This window comes from Pteropus medius, unplaced genomic scaffold (assembly GCF_902729225.1).
Source record: "Pteropus medius unplaced genomic scaffold, Ma_sr-lr_union100, whole genome shotgun sequence".
Lineage (NCBI taxonomy): Eukaryota > Metazoa > Chordata > Mammalia > Chiroptera > Pteropodidae > Pteropus > Pteropus medius.
In genome coordinates, this window is record NW_024349802.1 from 24,156,400 (window position 1) to 24,170,429 (window position 14,030).

Sequence of the window (14,030 nt, forward strand, 5' to 3'; positions counted from 1 at the left end):
GAAGCTGCTATTTGTCTTTACAAAATATGCTGTGGCTCATAGAGAACTGCCGGAGGAAGATTATTTGCTTCTTAGGATAAAGATCTTGCCAAGAGGTTGTATCCAAGTGCCTGCTAGTTTTACCTACTGTTCCAGAAACCCAAGAAGTGTCCTGAATTTGGGATACAGCTAAATGTTATTAATTTTAGGTGCTACAAGTTCTTTGTTAGTGATGAACTTAGGTTCACATTTTCCTTTGTTTAGCAAATGTTTCCCTGTGCTACATTTTGGATGGATATTTAAAATACTTAAGAGAACAATTTGCCTTTCAGCACCTTGGAACATTTTACAGCCATCTCCATTTCTATGAAAGCAATTTTAACACATTATCTTCTTTACTCACTACAATCATCACCTCAGTATGAACTCTGGCTGAGCCTGAATTAAGTGGGCAATTGAGAGTAATAAATTCTATAATTCAGACCTTTATTACATTATTTTTCTAGCAGTTGGGATAAATTGAGGAGTGGAAAGGTGTATGGCAACACAGAAGTCACTCAAAAAATAATTATGGACTAAATAAACCATGGGCTAATTTTTTTTTTCTTTTCACAAAATGGATTAAGGGAAACTCATTGCTAAGCAGTCTCCCAAGCATATATTTTTAAGTTCTTGAAATTGACTACTTAGCTGTTTCAACTCTGGCAACAACAGTCTTGGCTCCTAACTTTGCTCTTGTTACTACTTTGGCCACATCCTCTCCCAGAATGCTCTTAGGTCCTAAAGGATGTTGGCCTCTCCGCCCCTCCAAATACACTCATTCATTTAACACATGTACTGAGACCTTACTAGGGCCAAGCTCTCTTCTAGGGTTCTAGGAATATAATAGTAAACAGACAAAACAATTGCTGCTCGCATGGAGCTTACATTTGTGTGTGTGTATATATAGACAATAAACATCATAAAGCATAAAATATATAGAACGTTATAAGAGGATAAATGCTGCATAGAAAAATAAAGCAGAGAAAGGGGATAGAGGGTGTTCTGTATATACTAATCACAGTTTCACCATAGGGGAGCTGCATTGTAAGAGACCTCAGTACTAACTCTTCAATATAAATCATATTCGCTTTAGAGAGTGATGATATGAACAGAATGATTGGTTCCTTAAACAACTTCAGGGTTTTAAAAAAATTTCAGTTCTCCTTTTTCTCCATATTCTTTGCTTTCATTTTTGTTTTATCTTTTCTTCCCTTATCCTTATTGTTCAACTTTCTTTAATGAGGCATTAGAATGGTGCAATAGAAAGCGCAGTTCCACTAACTAGGACCTAAAATCAGTTATCTTTGTGAGTTTCAGCTTCCTCACCTGTAAAGTGAAGATAATAAAAAATATTTTGTAGTGTTGTGAAGATTAGCGATGAAGCATGTTTGCAAAATGTCACAGCCTTTAATTATAGGCCTCTTTAAATGGTAGCTGTTATACATCTGCTCTTATACGAGTCAGTGAATAATGTGTGCCAGCCTCGAAGTAACTCTCTGGAGAATTGAAAACAAAAGAGGACTAGGACCCAAACCAGGAATGAGACATCCAGCATCCTTTAATATTTCCGACAAAGGCTTTATTAATATCCTATGGGAGATAAATAGGATATGAGCTCTAGATCCGCTGTCATAGTTTCCTTCCATAGAACTGATTTAGCTCTTCCTCAACTAACCCTTTTGTTATCTTTTTTAAACACGCAACATAACTCTGGTAACAATAATGCCTATAACAAGAATGCTATGTGTCAGGCACATTTACAGATAGCCTGTGCGGCAGGCACCGTCATCATCCCGTTAGAATTGTGGATATCTGAGAGGTGCCCGAGAGGGTGAACTCGAGTGCTGGGACCCGCCGTGGTGCCTAGTCAAGAGGCAAACACACGAGGACACCTGATCAAGAGTACTTCCTTCACAGGCCCGGAGTTGGGGTTCATGCCTACTGAACTGAGGGAAAAAAACTTGCAGAAGTCCTGAATACCCGTTAGTTCCTTTGGGATTCCCGCGAGCGCCCTTGAAAACGGTGGCATCCTCCTTCCCTTCTGCCTTTACATTGGTTAGGAGCCGGGGGTTGTGGTGACCCTCCACCCCACCTCTGAATTTAGGGGAACCTCCGACCGGAAAAACGAGTTAGACGTTTAACTACGGTCAGTTAGGATTTTACAAAGAGGGGCGGGGCCTCCAGAGGAGGTGGCGTGGGGGAGTTAGGGAGGGGCTCGTGCGCAACTCTACGAGTCGCCGATTGGCTGGGACAAATGTCCGTTCCGCCTCCCTCCCGCCTCGCCTCCGGGTGGCCTCGCGGCGGGGCCCGCGGGTGCGCTGAGTAGGCTGGCGGGGCCAAACTGGCAGGGGGCGTGAAGCGAGGAGGCGGGGAGGAGGGCGTGTCGGGGCGGGGCCCGGGCGCTCCGCGCGTCACGGTCCGCGGCCCCGCCCCCCGGGGCCCTACGCGGCTCTCTCCTCCTCCCCCTCCTTGTCCGGCCTCTCGCCCAGTTCTCACTCCACGTTCCACGCCGCGGGCTCACTGTCCTGCGAGAGGCAGCGCCACGACCGCTGCGCGCACACGCGCGCCCTGCATCTCGTGCACCCGGCTCTCCCCTCGCGCGCGCACCTCGCGCACGGACACACATTCGTTTCCCCTCGCGCGCTCGGGTCTCGGCGGCAGCGGCGGCGGCGGCGGCGGCGGCAGAGGCGGGAGGACCGCGCTGGGAGCACCGTCGTGGTAGCCGCGGGCTGGCCGGCTGGCCATGGAGGCAGATGGGGCCGGCGAGCAGATGAGACCTCTACTCACCCGGGTAACGAGCAGGGTGAGGGCGCCGCGGGCGACGGGCCTCCTCGGCTGGGGGGCGGGGGCGCAGAGCGAGACAGACAAAGGCGGAGGTGCGGCATGCGTCGCGGTCCGGCCACCACGTCCGGGGCCCGGCGCCCCTCCACCGCCCCGCGGCCGGTGCGCCTCGCCATCCCCTTTGTGTGGCTGCCCAGGGCGCGGGTGCGAGGGGGCGGTGCGGAGGAGGCCCGACTGGGGCGGCCGGCAGCGCGCCACGCGCATCCTCGCCACACGCATCTTCGCCACCGCTGGGGCGAGACCCCAGCACCTCCGCAGGGTCCGTCCTCCTGCCCTTGACCCCGACCATCTCTTCCTTTCTCTCCGCAGCACTCGTTGCCTTATTCCCGGGCGTTCTCCCCGGCCGGGGTCTCAGTTCCGGTGGCCTTAGCGCTGGAGTTCACATAAGCCCCTCGAAAACCCATCTTTCTTCTCCCAGTAAGGAGGAGCACAGCTCCACCTGTCAGTTGCCCCAGTCAGTGGTGAAGAGCTGGGGTGAATCTGTCCCCTTCTTTCCCGTCTCCCCACCCGGTTCGCGCTGTGCTTTGTTCGGTGAGTTCTCCGGCCGCGTGGACTAGCCGCCTTCTTTCGAGGCCAAGGCTTCTAGTCGCTGCTGACTCTGCCTGGCCCGCCTCCTCTTTTGGCCAGAACCGGAGTAGCCTTCTGCCGCAGGCCAAGTAGAAAGAGTAAGGTGTCCGGAGCCTCCTTGCTGTTCCTCTTTTTCATCCTCCGAGCAAAATCGCGTTTCCCGGTGAGGCCGGCTTTGGCTTCAGGATTAGAGGGGGAGTAGTGTGGGCTTTCAAAAGGCCGTGGTTCCCATTTGGGATGCTGGAGTGGCAGCCCATGCTCAAGAAACGAACTTCCTGCTTTCATGTAGAATACATGTGTCCCTACAGTTGTGAGTCTCTTCTTCCTTCGTAGTTCCTGACTCAGAATGCATGAAGTGTAGTAAATTTTCCGACTTCCATTTCTTACTCTATAACCAGCAAAGGAGGGAGGTTGCAGTGAAAATTTTCCAGTCTTTGACAACTAACAGGAAAATTGCTTTTCACGTGGTTTTTTTTTTATTAAAGCGTTTTCCTTAACAACCTCCCCCTCGCCCCCCATCTTTTTAAAGATTATTGTAAGACCCCGAGAGTAGTTATTCATTATTTCAGTATGTTCACTTATTAATTCTCAAAACATGAGGAAAATCTGAAGAAAGTCTCCAGACAGTGAAGTCATTTAGCAGTGGTTTTTGGGAAAGATCATTCATAGTGATGGTAATGGAATACTGGAAACTTGTCCAAAAGAATCTTCTGTAATTGCGTGCTTTTTTAATAAACTATTTTTGATGTTTTTTAGCACCTTCTCTGTGTGTATTAAATACTCTTGTTTGCTCTTAAATTTATTTGCAAGTTTTCACTTTAGAGCTGTAAAGAGCATCTGAGTTTCCATAAAGCTGGATAGAAACTATCAAATATTATTGCCTACTTAGCTAGCAAAGAAGCACATGATAATGTCATTGCCTTCCAAATCATTCATTCATTGTAATAACACTTAGAACCTATTCTGTAATATTCAGCAAAGATAAAACCAGCTCTACTCTAATAGAACTTACATTCAGATGAGGGAGACGAATGACAAAAATTATCAAGCACTGTTATCAATGGCATGGCAGGGGAGCACTTTGGAAAGGTATGACTCCCAAATCTTTGGGAGAGTACGACTTGGTTAGAGTAAACATACAAATCAGTAATAAAAATCAAATACAGTAAGCTACTATACAGTTAAAAAATAGGACGAAAACAGGAAAACTGTTGGTTTAAGTAGTAGAGAACACTAATTTGAAAACTGGAAAGAGAAGAACTACTTACATTGACAGTTAAATCTTTCTTCACTGATTTTCCCCCTAAGTGACAGTCATGAAAATGGAAGATTGTGATTCATCAGTGAACTTCTTTAACACAAGCCAACTCCTTAGCATAATAGAATAAATGTAGAATAAAATTCATAAAATATTGTCTTAGGTATATAATTATGCAAAAGTTTTTGAATAAATTGGTGACAGTTTATATATTCTGTAATTGGAGCCCATCTGTTTCATAATTTAGGCTCAAAGTTTTTTTTCCCCTAAAATTCTGTAATTTTCATTGATCATAGCTTTGAGATAGAAAAGTCATATAAAAAATGCAACTTTTGTTTGCTTTGTTATAGAAACTTATGTAGGCCCCCCTTAAAATAGATTTGAACTGTCAGTCTTATTGTCTGGTATCCGTTAAATCCTGTTAAAATAAATAGCACTGTTTAGAAGGTTCCCAAGTTTTAACAAATTTTTTTTTTAATTAATTAATTTTTTTATGGTGACATTGGTTAATGAAATCCAGTCAGTTTCAGCTGTGCATTTTAACTATATATATATGTACATATATATATATGTATATATATATATATATTTACACTGTGTGTTCACCTCCCATAGTAGATTTCTTTCTGTCACCACATATTGCAAATGTTCTTTTAAGCAGTACATGATTTAACACAGTTCTGTTATATTTGGGCTGTTCATGAATTTTGTTATACGATTTCATTCATTTCATGGTATTAAGAATCCACTAGGTGCCAGGCATTGGGGTTATAGGCAAACAAGGTAGACCAAAGTCCTAACCTTATTGAGTTTATTTTGGCATGTATAGTGAACACAGGGATAGCATTTGCATTCTTGCTTCCGTTGTGAGCATCAATTAAAATATTTTCATGAGTCTGTTAGAAATACTTTAAAAAAGAGCAGTCATTAGAATAAAGATATTAACAACCTAGTATGAGTTCAGTGGTGATTGGCAAGAAAGTTTTTTGGTAGGTCTGTAAGTATTCTATTTGGGGATCTGTGGTTAGGTATTGATAGCTCTAGAGATAATATGCACTCCAGGCATAATTTCGGGATTTTTGTTTTTGCGTTATAGTTGGTATCTCTGGGCCACAATCTGTAGAGTTGTAATAAAGGGAGAGACAGCAAATCTGTTATCTGTGCAGATGAAATTGTAGAACAATTGAGTTGGATTGAAGAATTGTTTTGTTTGGTAATTGATACTGGGAAGTACACAGGTTTTCTTCTAAGAGAGCTTAGGCTATGAAAATTAAGAGTATTTTGTTACATTAGACTCCTGTTACTTGAGTAGGTTAAAATCGAAAGCCCAAGTAACCTGGTATTGGAGGAACCTGGTATATTATTTTAGTGGTATGTGGTGTGCTAAGCAACACATTCTAAAACCGTGATAGTTAAACACTTGTCAACATCCTGTAAAGGGTTGTTTTTCTTCTTCTTTCCTTCCCCTTTCTTACTGTATTTTACCACAATGATCTTAAAGTGGATAGAGTCTGCAGCTGACAAAATGGGCCATTTATATAATGGAGTATACAGGCGATTCATAGGGTTAATGTTACAGATTTGTCAGTATGGCTTTTGATTTACTGTATTATAGCTTCCTCTTATTGATTATGGATTCTTCTATGGTTATCACTTTTTATGCATATAGTATTTTCAGTTTTACAGTGAACATGTGTCAAGAATAAAAATACGTGTTTACATATATAAAAGTGCAGTTAGTCCCCCTGCCCCGACCTTTTAGCCCCCTTTTGAGTGAGAGAATTTTTGATTCCTGTACTAAGCATGTAGCTATTCTAACAGTCTACCTTTCAATGAAGTTTGCCTCTGTTTTTGTTTAGCAGACAACTTTGTGTATTTTGTTGAGTGATACACATTGAATTTTACAACTTGGGGAAACGTTTAGGATTATTTGAATTATAGGGATAATAAACCGTGAAGGGGTCTGTGGTTGGCATATTGTCATGATAGTGTTTGTCAGTGCTGCTCTTAATGGTTTTACTGAGCTCAGAGGGTTAGCAGACTGCAGTCTAAATTAGTTACTCCTTGCTTCCCTGGGCTGGACATTTTTAAGTGAATACTATAAGATGGGAATGGCCACTTTTTTTTTCAGTGCTGCTTAGGAAGATAATATGATTATGGCGTAGATTTGCATTTTTATCTGGAGCCGATATGCCAGTACCGAAAGGTTTAGTTTGGCTATTTTAAGCAGATTTTCAAATTTCTTGGAAAAGATATTTTTAAATATTTTAATTTTTCTTAAGCCATAGTTTGGGTTTTAATAAGTTCATTTAAGCATTTTTTTTTGGGGGGGGCAATATTCAAGGTAAAGCACAATCCACATTTCATAATGAAATAGAAAAGATGATTTAATATTTTAAATATCCTTTTTCTTTTGTAGAGAATGTTATATGGATTGGTGTCATTTGGTTCTCATTCTGTTCACCTATTAGGCAGTATAGAATCATCCTCTCTGTCTGAATTCCAGGACTGTATTGCTGCTTTTTTTTTTTGTCAGATTGCCTGATTTGGAGAAGCTGTTCAGTTATATTTCAACTCAGATCAGGAACTTGGGAAATTGATGTACCTTTGAAGATGGATTCACATGTACAAGATGCCTATACTCTATTGTATTATAGAAAGGAATATGGAATGGTTTCTCAAAAGAGCAAGAGCATGAGAAGGGAAAAGATCCTTATAATCTTTTTCCCTCATAATTTGCCGTAACATGCAGTTGACCCTTGAACAATGTAGGGGTTAGGGGTACCAGTCCCTGTGCAGTCAAAAATTCAGGTATAACTTTGGACTCTCCAAAACTTAACTACCAGTAAGTAGCCTACTGTTCACTCAAAGCCTTACCAATAACATAAACAGTGGATTAGCACATTTTGTATGTTGTATGTGTTGTATACAGTATTCTTACAATAAAGGAAGCTAGAGAAAACAAAATACTATTAAGAGAATCACAAGGAAGAGAAAATACATTTATAATACTATACATATTTTTTTGAAAAAATCCACATATAAGTGGACCTGCGCAGTTCAAATCTGTGTTGTTCAAGGGTCAACTGTAATTAACACTTGATGCTTTTGTGTTTGCATGTTCTTTTATACACAGAATACTTTTGACTTAATACCATTTTTTATTCTGGAAAAATGCTGAACCTACTTATGCAGAACTCCTCTTACCTTAAGACTTTATGTTTTCAACAAAAATAGGAATAAAACAAATTCATGCATAGTGCACTCTTCATAGTGTTGGAGATGTTTTCCTTAAAAAAAGTCCTCTTAAGAAACAAATTTTTGATAAGATTTTAAATTAGGAATTTCCATTCTGTTATACTTTAGCCACTAGGATATTATCTTGATCTAGAAACATCTTTTTCAAAATTTTAGCACTTTTTAATGTTTGCCATGGGTGGGCTTTTTGGGGGAGGAAGTGTTAAGGAAGGGAGGGTAGAGTATCAACCCCAAAATCAGATGCAGTAGCCATGCATGTATCCCCTCTTTAATTTAATACCTCTTTTCTCCTGATTTCACTTGTTAGACTACAGTTGTGCTTGGAGATTCTTTGATCTACATTTAAAAGTTCCAGAGTTTTTTTCTCCTTTCTCCTGGATATTCACATTGTCACATTCAAATTTGCAGCAAAACTGTATTTCTAGTAAACACTGCTGTCTAATGGGAAATGTACTGAATTCTAAAAATCCTGGATGCTAAGATTTTATACTGTATAAAATGAAATAAAATACAAATTCTCCTCTGTAAGAATCTTATTTATTCATTTAAAATGAGAGGCACCCATGTAAAAACCAGACTACAAACCCTTGTTAACAGTTTCCACAGTTATTTAATAGAATTTACTTTGCTTGATATCATTAATTGTTGAACATGGTCCCTTTGAATATGCTTTGTTTGTTTTGCACCAGGGTACGCTTCATGGTGAATTCTCTGCTAGTTTCTCGTTAGCTTTGCATGAAAAGTGCTCTGAGTTCTGTCCTAGCTTTTGGAATATTAATATTGCCATAGATAATGTAGCACGGTCCATTTAAAATTACTTTTAAAATAGATATGACCATAGAGACTGTGGATGGGCCTTAGGGTCCATGAATCCCCAGAAACTGAAAAATTTTATGCTTGTATGCATTCTTTGCAGGAGAGGGTCAAATAGCTTTACATTTAGATCTCAAAGGGGTTTATAATTTAAAAAACATCTAAGTAAGGAATGCCGAGTCCAAAATTAGCTCAGCTTGGTTTCATACCTTCCTTAAAAGTTCATAGTCTTATATTTTGCTCAAATAGATGACAATAGTTATTATATCCGCCCCATCCACTGTATTCTGCTAAAGTTTGTTTTGCAGAATACTACATTTATAGGAGGTTTTGCCAAAGAACCATTCTGTAGCCAGATAAGTTTGGGAAATGTCCCACACTATACTTTCTGGAGATTCACAATGCATAACTGTATATTAAAAGCTCTGAGATATCCTATAATAAATACATTAAATTTTGATGGGGAGAGAATGCAACCATGTGAGGTGGAAATTTCTGATGGGTCTTACAAAATATAACAGTAAGGCATTACTGTTATATTTAAATATAACAGTACATTGTATTACTGTAGTTTAAGAAAGCAAGTCCTATGATATTGATAATTTACTTTGTTACAGTAATGAGAGATTTGAGAATGTATCACTTAAGAAGATGCTTTGGAAGCAACCTGATAGAGGCACTGGTTGAATAAATTATAGTATATCCACACTGTGGGATACTACAGCTATAAAAAAAGAATGAGAAAGATCTCTCTGTACTGAAGTGGTGAGATCTCTAGGATAATTAATTTAAAAAGGCAAGATGTGTGACAGGATACTATGTAGTGCCTTTTCTCTAAGGGGAGGAATAAGAAAGTACATTTGTATTTACTAGTTTTTGTATGAGTAGACTAGAAAAGTAAACAAAAAACTAATAAAAAAACTAATAAAAATGGTTGCCATAGAAGGTTGGGGGAGAGGGGTAGACAGGAATTGAGACTGGAGTGGAAGTAAAACTTCCGTGTATACTTTTCTATACAGTTTTTATTTTGAACCAGGCAAACATACCTGTTCAGTACAAAAGAGGATGATTTCTTATATTGCTTAATGCTATAGGTTTGCATATCCACCTATTTCATGAGAGACATACAACTTAATTTGTCATGTTATAAAGGTATCACATAAATACCAAAGTTGTTAATACATGTCTTTCATTAAAATCACATACTGCATTCCTAGTTATATTGAATGCACGAGTCCTTTGGAAATTTTGAGTTTGTATGCTACTGATGTCCTGATCCTCCTCTCACTTTCAACTTCTAGCTAGGGATTTAGATTAGTGAGGAATAAATAGAAGGCAGGGTTCAGGAAGAGGCTGAGGGTCCTGTTATTATTGTAAACGAAGTACCTTAGGCATAAGGAAATAACTGCTTCGGTATATGTGTGTTTTTAAAGTTAGAATTTTCATTTGTGATTTTTATACTTACCATTGATTGCTAACAGATGTTAAGAAGATATTTATCCAGATCGGTTTACAGTTAATTGTTGAGATTACAGTGGCACAGTTGCAGGGGGCATTCACTATTCACATTGTTTTTCTGTTTTTGCTCCAGAAGGCACCATTTACCTTGACCACAGACAGTGGAACTGGTTTCTCCTGGAACTGTACAACATGGCAGTACTGTGGGAAGACATAACTGCAACTGTGGATTCCTCATGTTATATGTGTTCCACGTGAAATGTCGATCCCTGTGTTCAAAAATAATTAGTTAAAAATAAGATGAAAGGAATGATTTCTCTTTAGCCAGTGGTTAGAAACAATATTTGGTAAGGGTAATCATTTCTTCCTCTCTTGAAAGTATTTTTATATTTATATTTCAGTGTGAATCTCAGTGGTATCCTGAGACTTCATGGCACCTCAGATGAAGTCAGTGGTTGTAACACTGGGTGAGAAAAGGAATGTCATGAAATTCACATCGATGTGAATCACTAACCTACGACTTACGGTTTTGTTTTTTGCTGTGGGGCAAGTTAGTGAAGAAGAGGTAACTAACTTTTTTAGAGAAAGCCCGCTTTGAGCCATGCATTTTATTAGGCATCTTTTAATCACTTACTATCCTTGTTACAGATGTGAATTCATGGGCACAGAGGTTTTCTAAAGTTTCTCAGGCCAAACAGTTAGTAAAAAGATAAGCTGAGATTTGAACCCTTAGTGGATACCAAATCACTGTTCATCCCTTCATCTTCTATTTCTCAGTAGTCTGGAGTAATCAAAGATACTGCTTTTCAGTACCATGTAGTATTAAGCATATCAGATAATTTTACTTGTATGATACTTGAAAGCTCTATTTGCCTCAGATAATTGAGTTAACTATAGCCTTCTTCTGTATTTCAACGCTTTTATTACTATAACTTGTGAATCTGTTGCTAATATTATAGAAATTGAGTATTTCAATGAAATTTCTGGATCATTGCTAAATCCTCCATTAGGTCTATTCTAAGGTTTAATACATAGAAAACATTCAATGAATATTCAGCGAACGAATGTTAGCATAATATGAACTCATAAGACTGAAATTGAATATGTGTCTACTTAATTGTTTAACCAGTCAATTAACAAATTATAGAACTTCTATTTGTGGTATTACCATTAAGAAAAAGACTCCTACTTTGCTTGATTTAACTGCCGGTGGAAGAGAATGTTTCTTGCCTTGGTTCTTCTGAGGGGAGATACTGGGTAAATAGTTTAGATTGATCTCAAAGTAAGAATATGTAACATTTTTTTTTAACCTGAGAGGATTTTAGGCCAAGTAAGAATTACGCACCGTTAAGATGAAAATTTTATGACTCTTAAGATATTTCTACAAGTTTTAAATACATTTAAATTGATTGTTGGAAAACAGTGAGTATTTTACTTATATATTAATACTTGCATAATGTTTGCTTTATGAGAATCCTTGACTTTCCATCTATATAATTATAAAAGGATCAATGGCAAGAAAAGAGATTTCAAACCCCAGATACCATGCCAGCTGTTAGGTTTATTGGTTTGAAATTATGCTATTTTTATTCTTTAGAATTGTTACTTACACGATAGGATTTTTTTCTGTCCCTTGTCTTTTAATTTTATGATTTTGAGGTGTACGGACTCTCTTTCTTCCTGGGCTCTGTTTCCTTGACTTCCGAGTCCATGCATCAGTGTTTGTACAGGTGCTATAACTAGCTAAATGCACTGACTCAGTTGAGTCCTTTCAGTAATCCTCTGTACTTATTTTGTTTTGCTTATAATTGTTCCCAAATGACCTCCTAATATGTTCAGGAAAAACTTCCTTATCCATTTTTGCACATGCCATTAGCAGTTTCATCAGGATATGGTTCTGTTAAGAGCCTGTTTATATCTGGGCAAGCTTGGTCTCCTTTTTGTTAGGAGTAAGGGATTCCTTCAGACTGGAATTGGCCTTCATTTGGTCTCCCATTGTACTGTATTGAACTGTTTTTGTTCAGTAATAGGAAATTCACTAAATAACCACAAGCCCAAAACCTCATTCTCAAAATGAGAAAATTTGGAGATATATTAACTTTAGCCCCTGGTATAACAAGTACATGTTTGGAGTTCAGATACACCTGAGTTGTCTAGCCCTAATCTGCCACCAGGTGGCCCTGGGCAACTAATGTCTTTGGATCTATTTTCTCATTTATAAAATAGAAATTATAATACTTATAGGGCTTCTTCAAGATCAGGGAAAAAAATACAGTATATTAAATGCTAAATGTACCCTTGGAAACTTGTTATTAATCATCCTGTGTTCTTATGAAATACTTAACAAAATTTTTGAAGAGTGTGTACATATTGATTGAATAAATAGAAAATAGAAAGTCTTGATTATCCTTATACCCTGGCGTTGAGGTATTCTGGACAGTTTTCTGGGGGTGGGGGTTGTGTGTTAGGAAAAACTCAGTCTTCCTCCTGTGTTTCTCCTTTACTCTTACACTACTACAAATTCAAAACACTTCTGTCACCAGATGTGTGTGTTTTTTCCCCCCACATCAAACAATTCTGTGAACCAGCTGGATGTCTTAAAATTCAACTCAATTCTGATACTACCTGGAGGTAGTATTAGATCCCACAGGTTAAGAGGTAAGTCTCATACAGCTCCCCACTTCAGAGAGAGCCGGTTGCAAAGTCCAGGTTGTCACCTGTGCTTCTGACCAATCAACTGTAAATTGGAGGTTCCTTTCACCCCCTCCTCTGATTTAATTTGTTAGAGCAGATCATAAAACTCAGGAAAAGTTTACTTACTCTTTGCCAGTGTATTCTAAAAGGATATCATAGGGGGTACAGAAAAACATCCAGATAGAAGAGATGCATAGGGGCAAGGTTTGTGGGAACTGGCACAGAGCTTCGATGCCTTCTCTAGACAAGCCACTCTCCTAGCACCTCCAAATGTTCAGTCACCCAAACCTTGTACTTTTGGAATTTTTATGGTGGCTTCATCAGTAGGCATGACAATCATTAACTCCATTTCCAGCCCCTCTCTCCTCTCTGGAGAATGAGGGCTGGGGCTGAAAATGTTTAATCATGGCTTGGTCTTTCTGGTGATTCGCCCCATCCATGAGCCCACCAAGAGTCACCTCATTAGAACAAAAGACACCCCTGTCACCTAGGAAATTCCAAGGGATTTAGGAGCTCTGTGCCAGGAACCAGGGACAGAAACCAGTATATATTTTTACTATTATCTCGCAGGTTAGATAGTGGTTTATTGTCTTAGCATCAAATTTAAAAGAATATAATTATAATTTGATAAAATGTTTAGAAGTTTAAAATAACATTTTCATTTAATTTTAATCATTTGACAGAACATTTAAAGAGTGGTAATATGTCTCTCCTTTTAAAAATAGAGTACTGATCACTAAGTAGCTTTAGACTATTGTGGGTTTTTTTAATCTTGTTTTAATTATTTTCTTTCCTCTTCGAATTTCTTAACCTGTTACTGGTTTATTATAGATAACAAATGAAGCCACGTAGTTATTAAATGGGAATGAGAGAGGAGTCTTCTATTATGTCATTGCTACACAAATATTACCTCTTAAGATTGTCTTCTGGTTCTTGGCTTGTTGCAGAAAGCAGAGAATGCTGGATAGCTTAATTCTGTTTTGATGAGATCTTAGTGTATTTTCTTGTTACTATTAGCCTCTCAGAATTTAGTCTGCAGGGTATTGCAGTACAGAAGAGTTTAGCACACTTCTTGGCAGAATAGGTATAAGATAGTTACAAGTTATTATTCTGCTGAGGT

General features: G+C 39.1%; 1 protein-coding gene across 6 annotated transcripts in view; it reads left to right on the plus strand.

Annotated features, from left to right (window-relative positions):
* Positions 1-2,475: 2,475 nt before the first annotated feature.
* Positions 2,476-14,030, plus strand: part of SLC4A7 (solute carrier family 4 member 7) — a 96,879-nt gene continuing 85,324 nt past the window's right edge. For 2 of the 6 annotated variants that reach the window (XM_039836717.1, XM_039836720.1), the window contains exon 1: positions 2,478-2,812. In XM_039836717.1, the coding sequence (XP_039692651.1) occupies positions 2,765-2,812 (48 nt within the window). In that variant the 5' untranslated portion in view covers positions 2,478-2,764. Of the gene's footprint in view, positions 2,825-14,030 lie in introns of all 6 variants that reach the window. The other 4 variants (XM_039836724.1, XM_039836722.1, XM_039836719.1 and 1 more) reach the window with 4 other exon arrangements.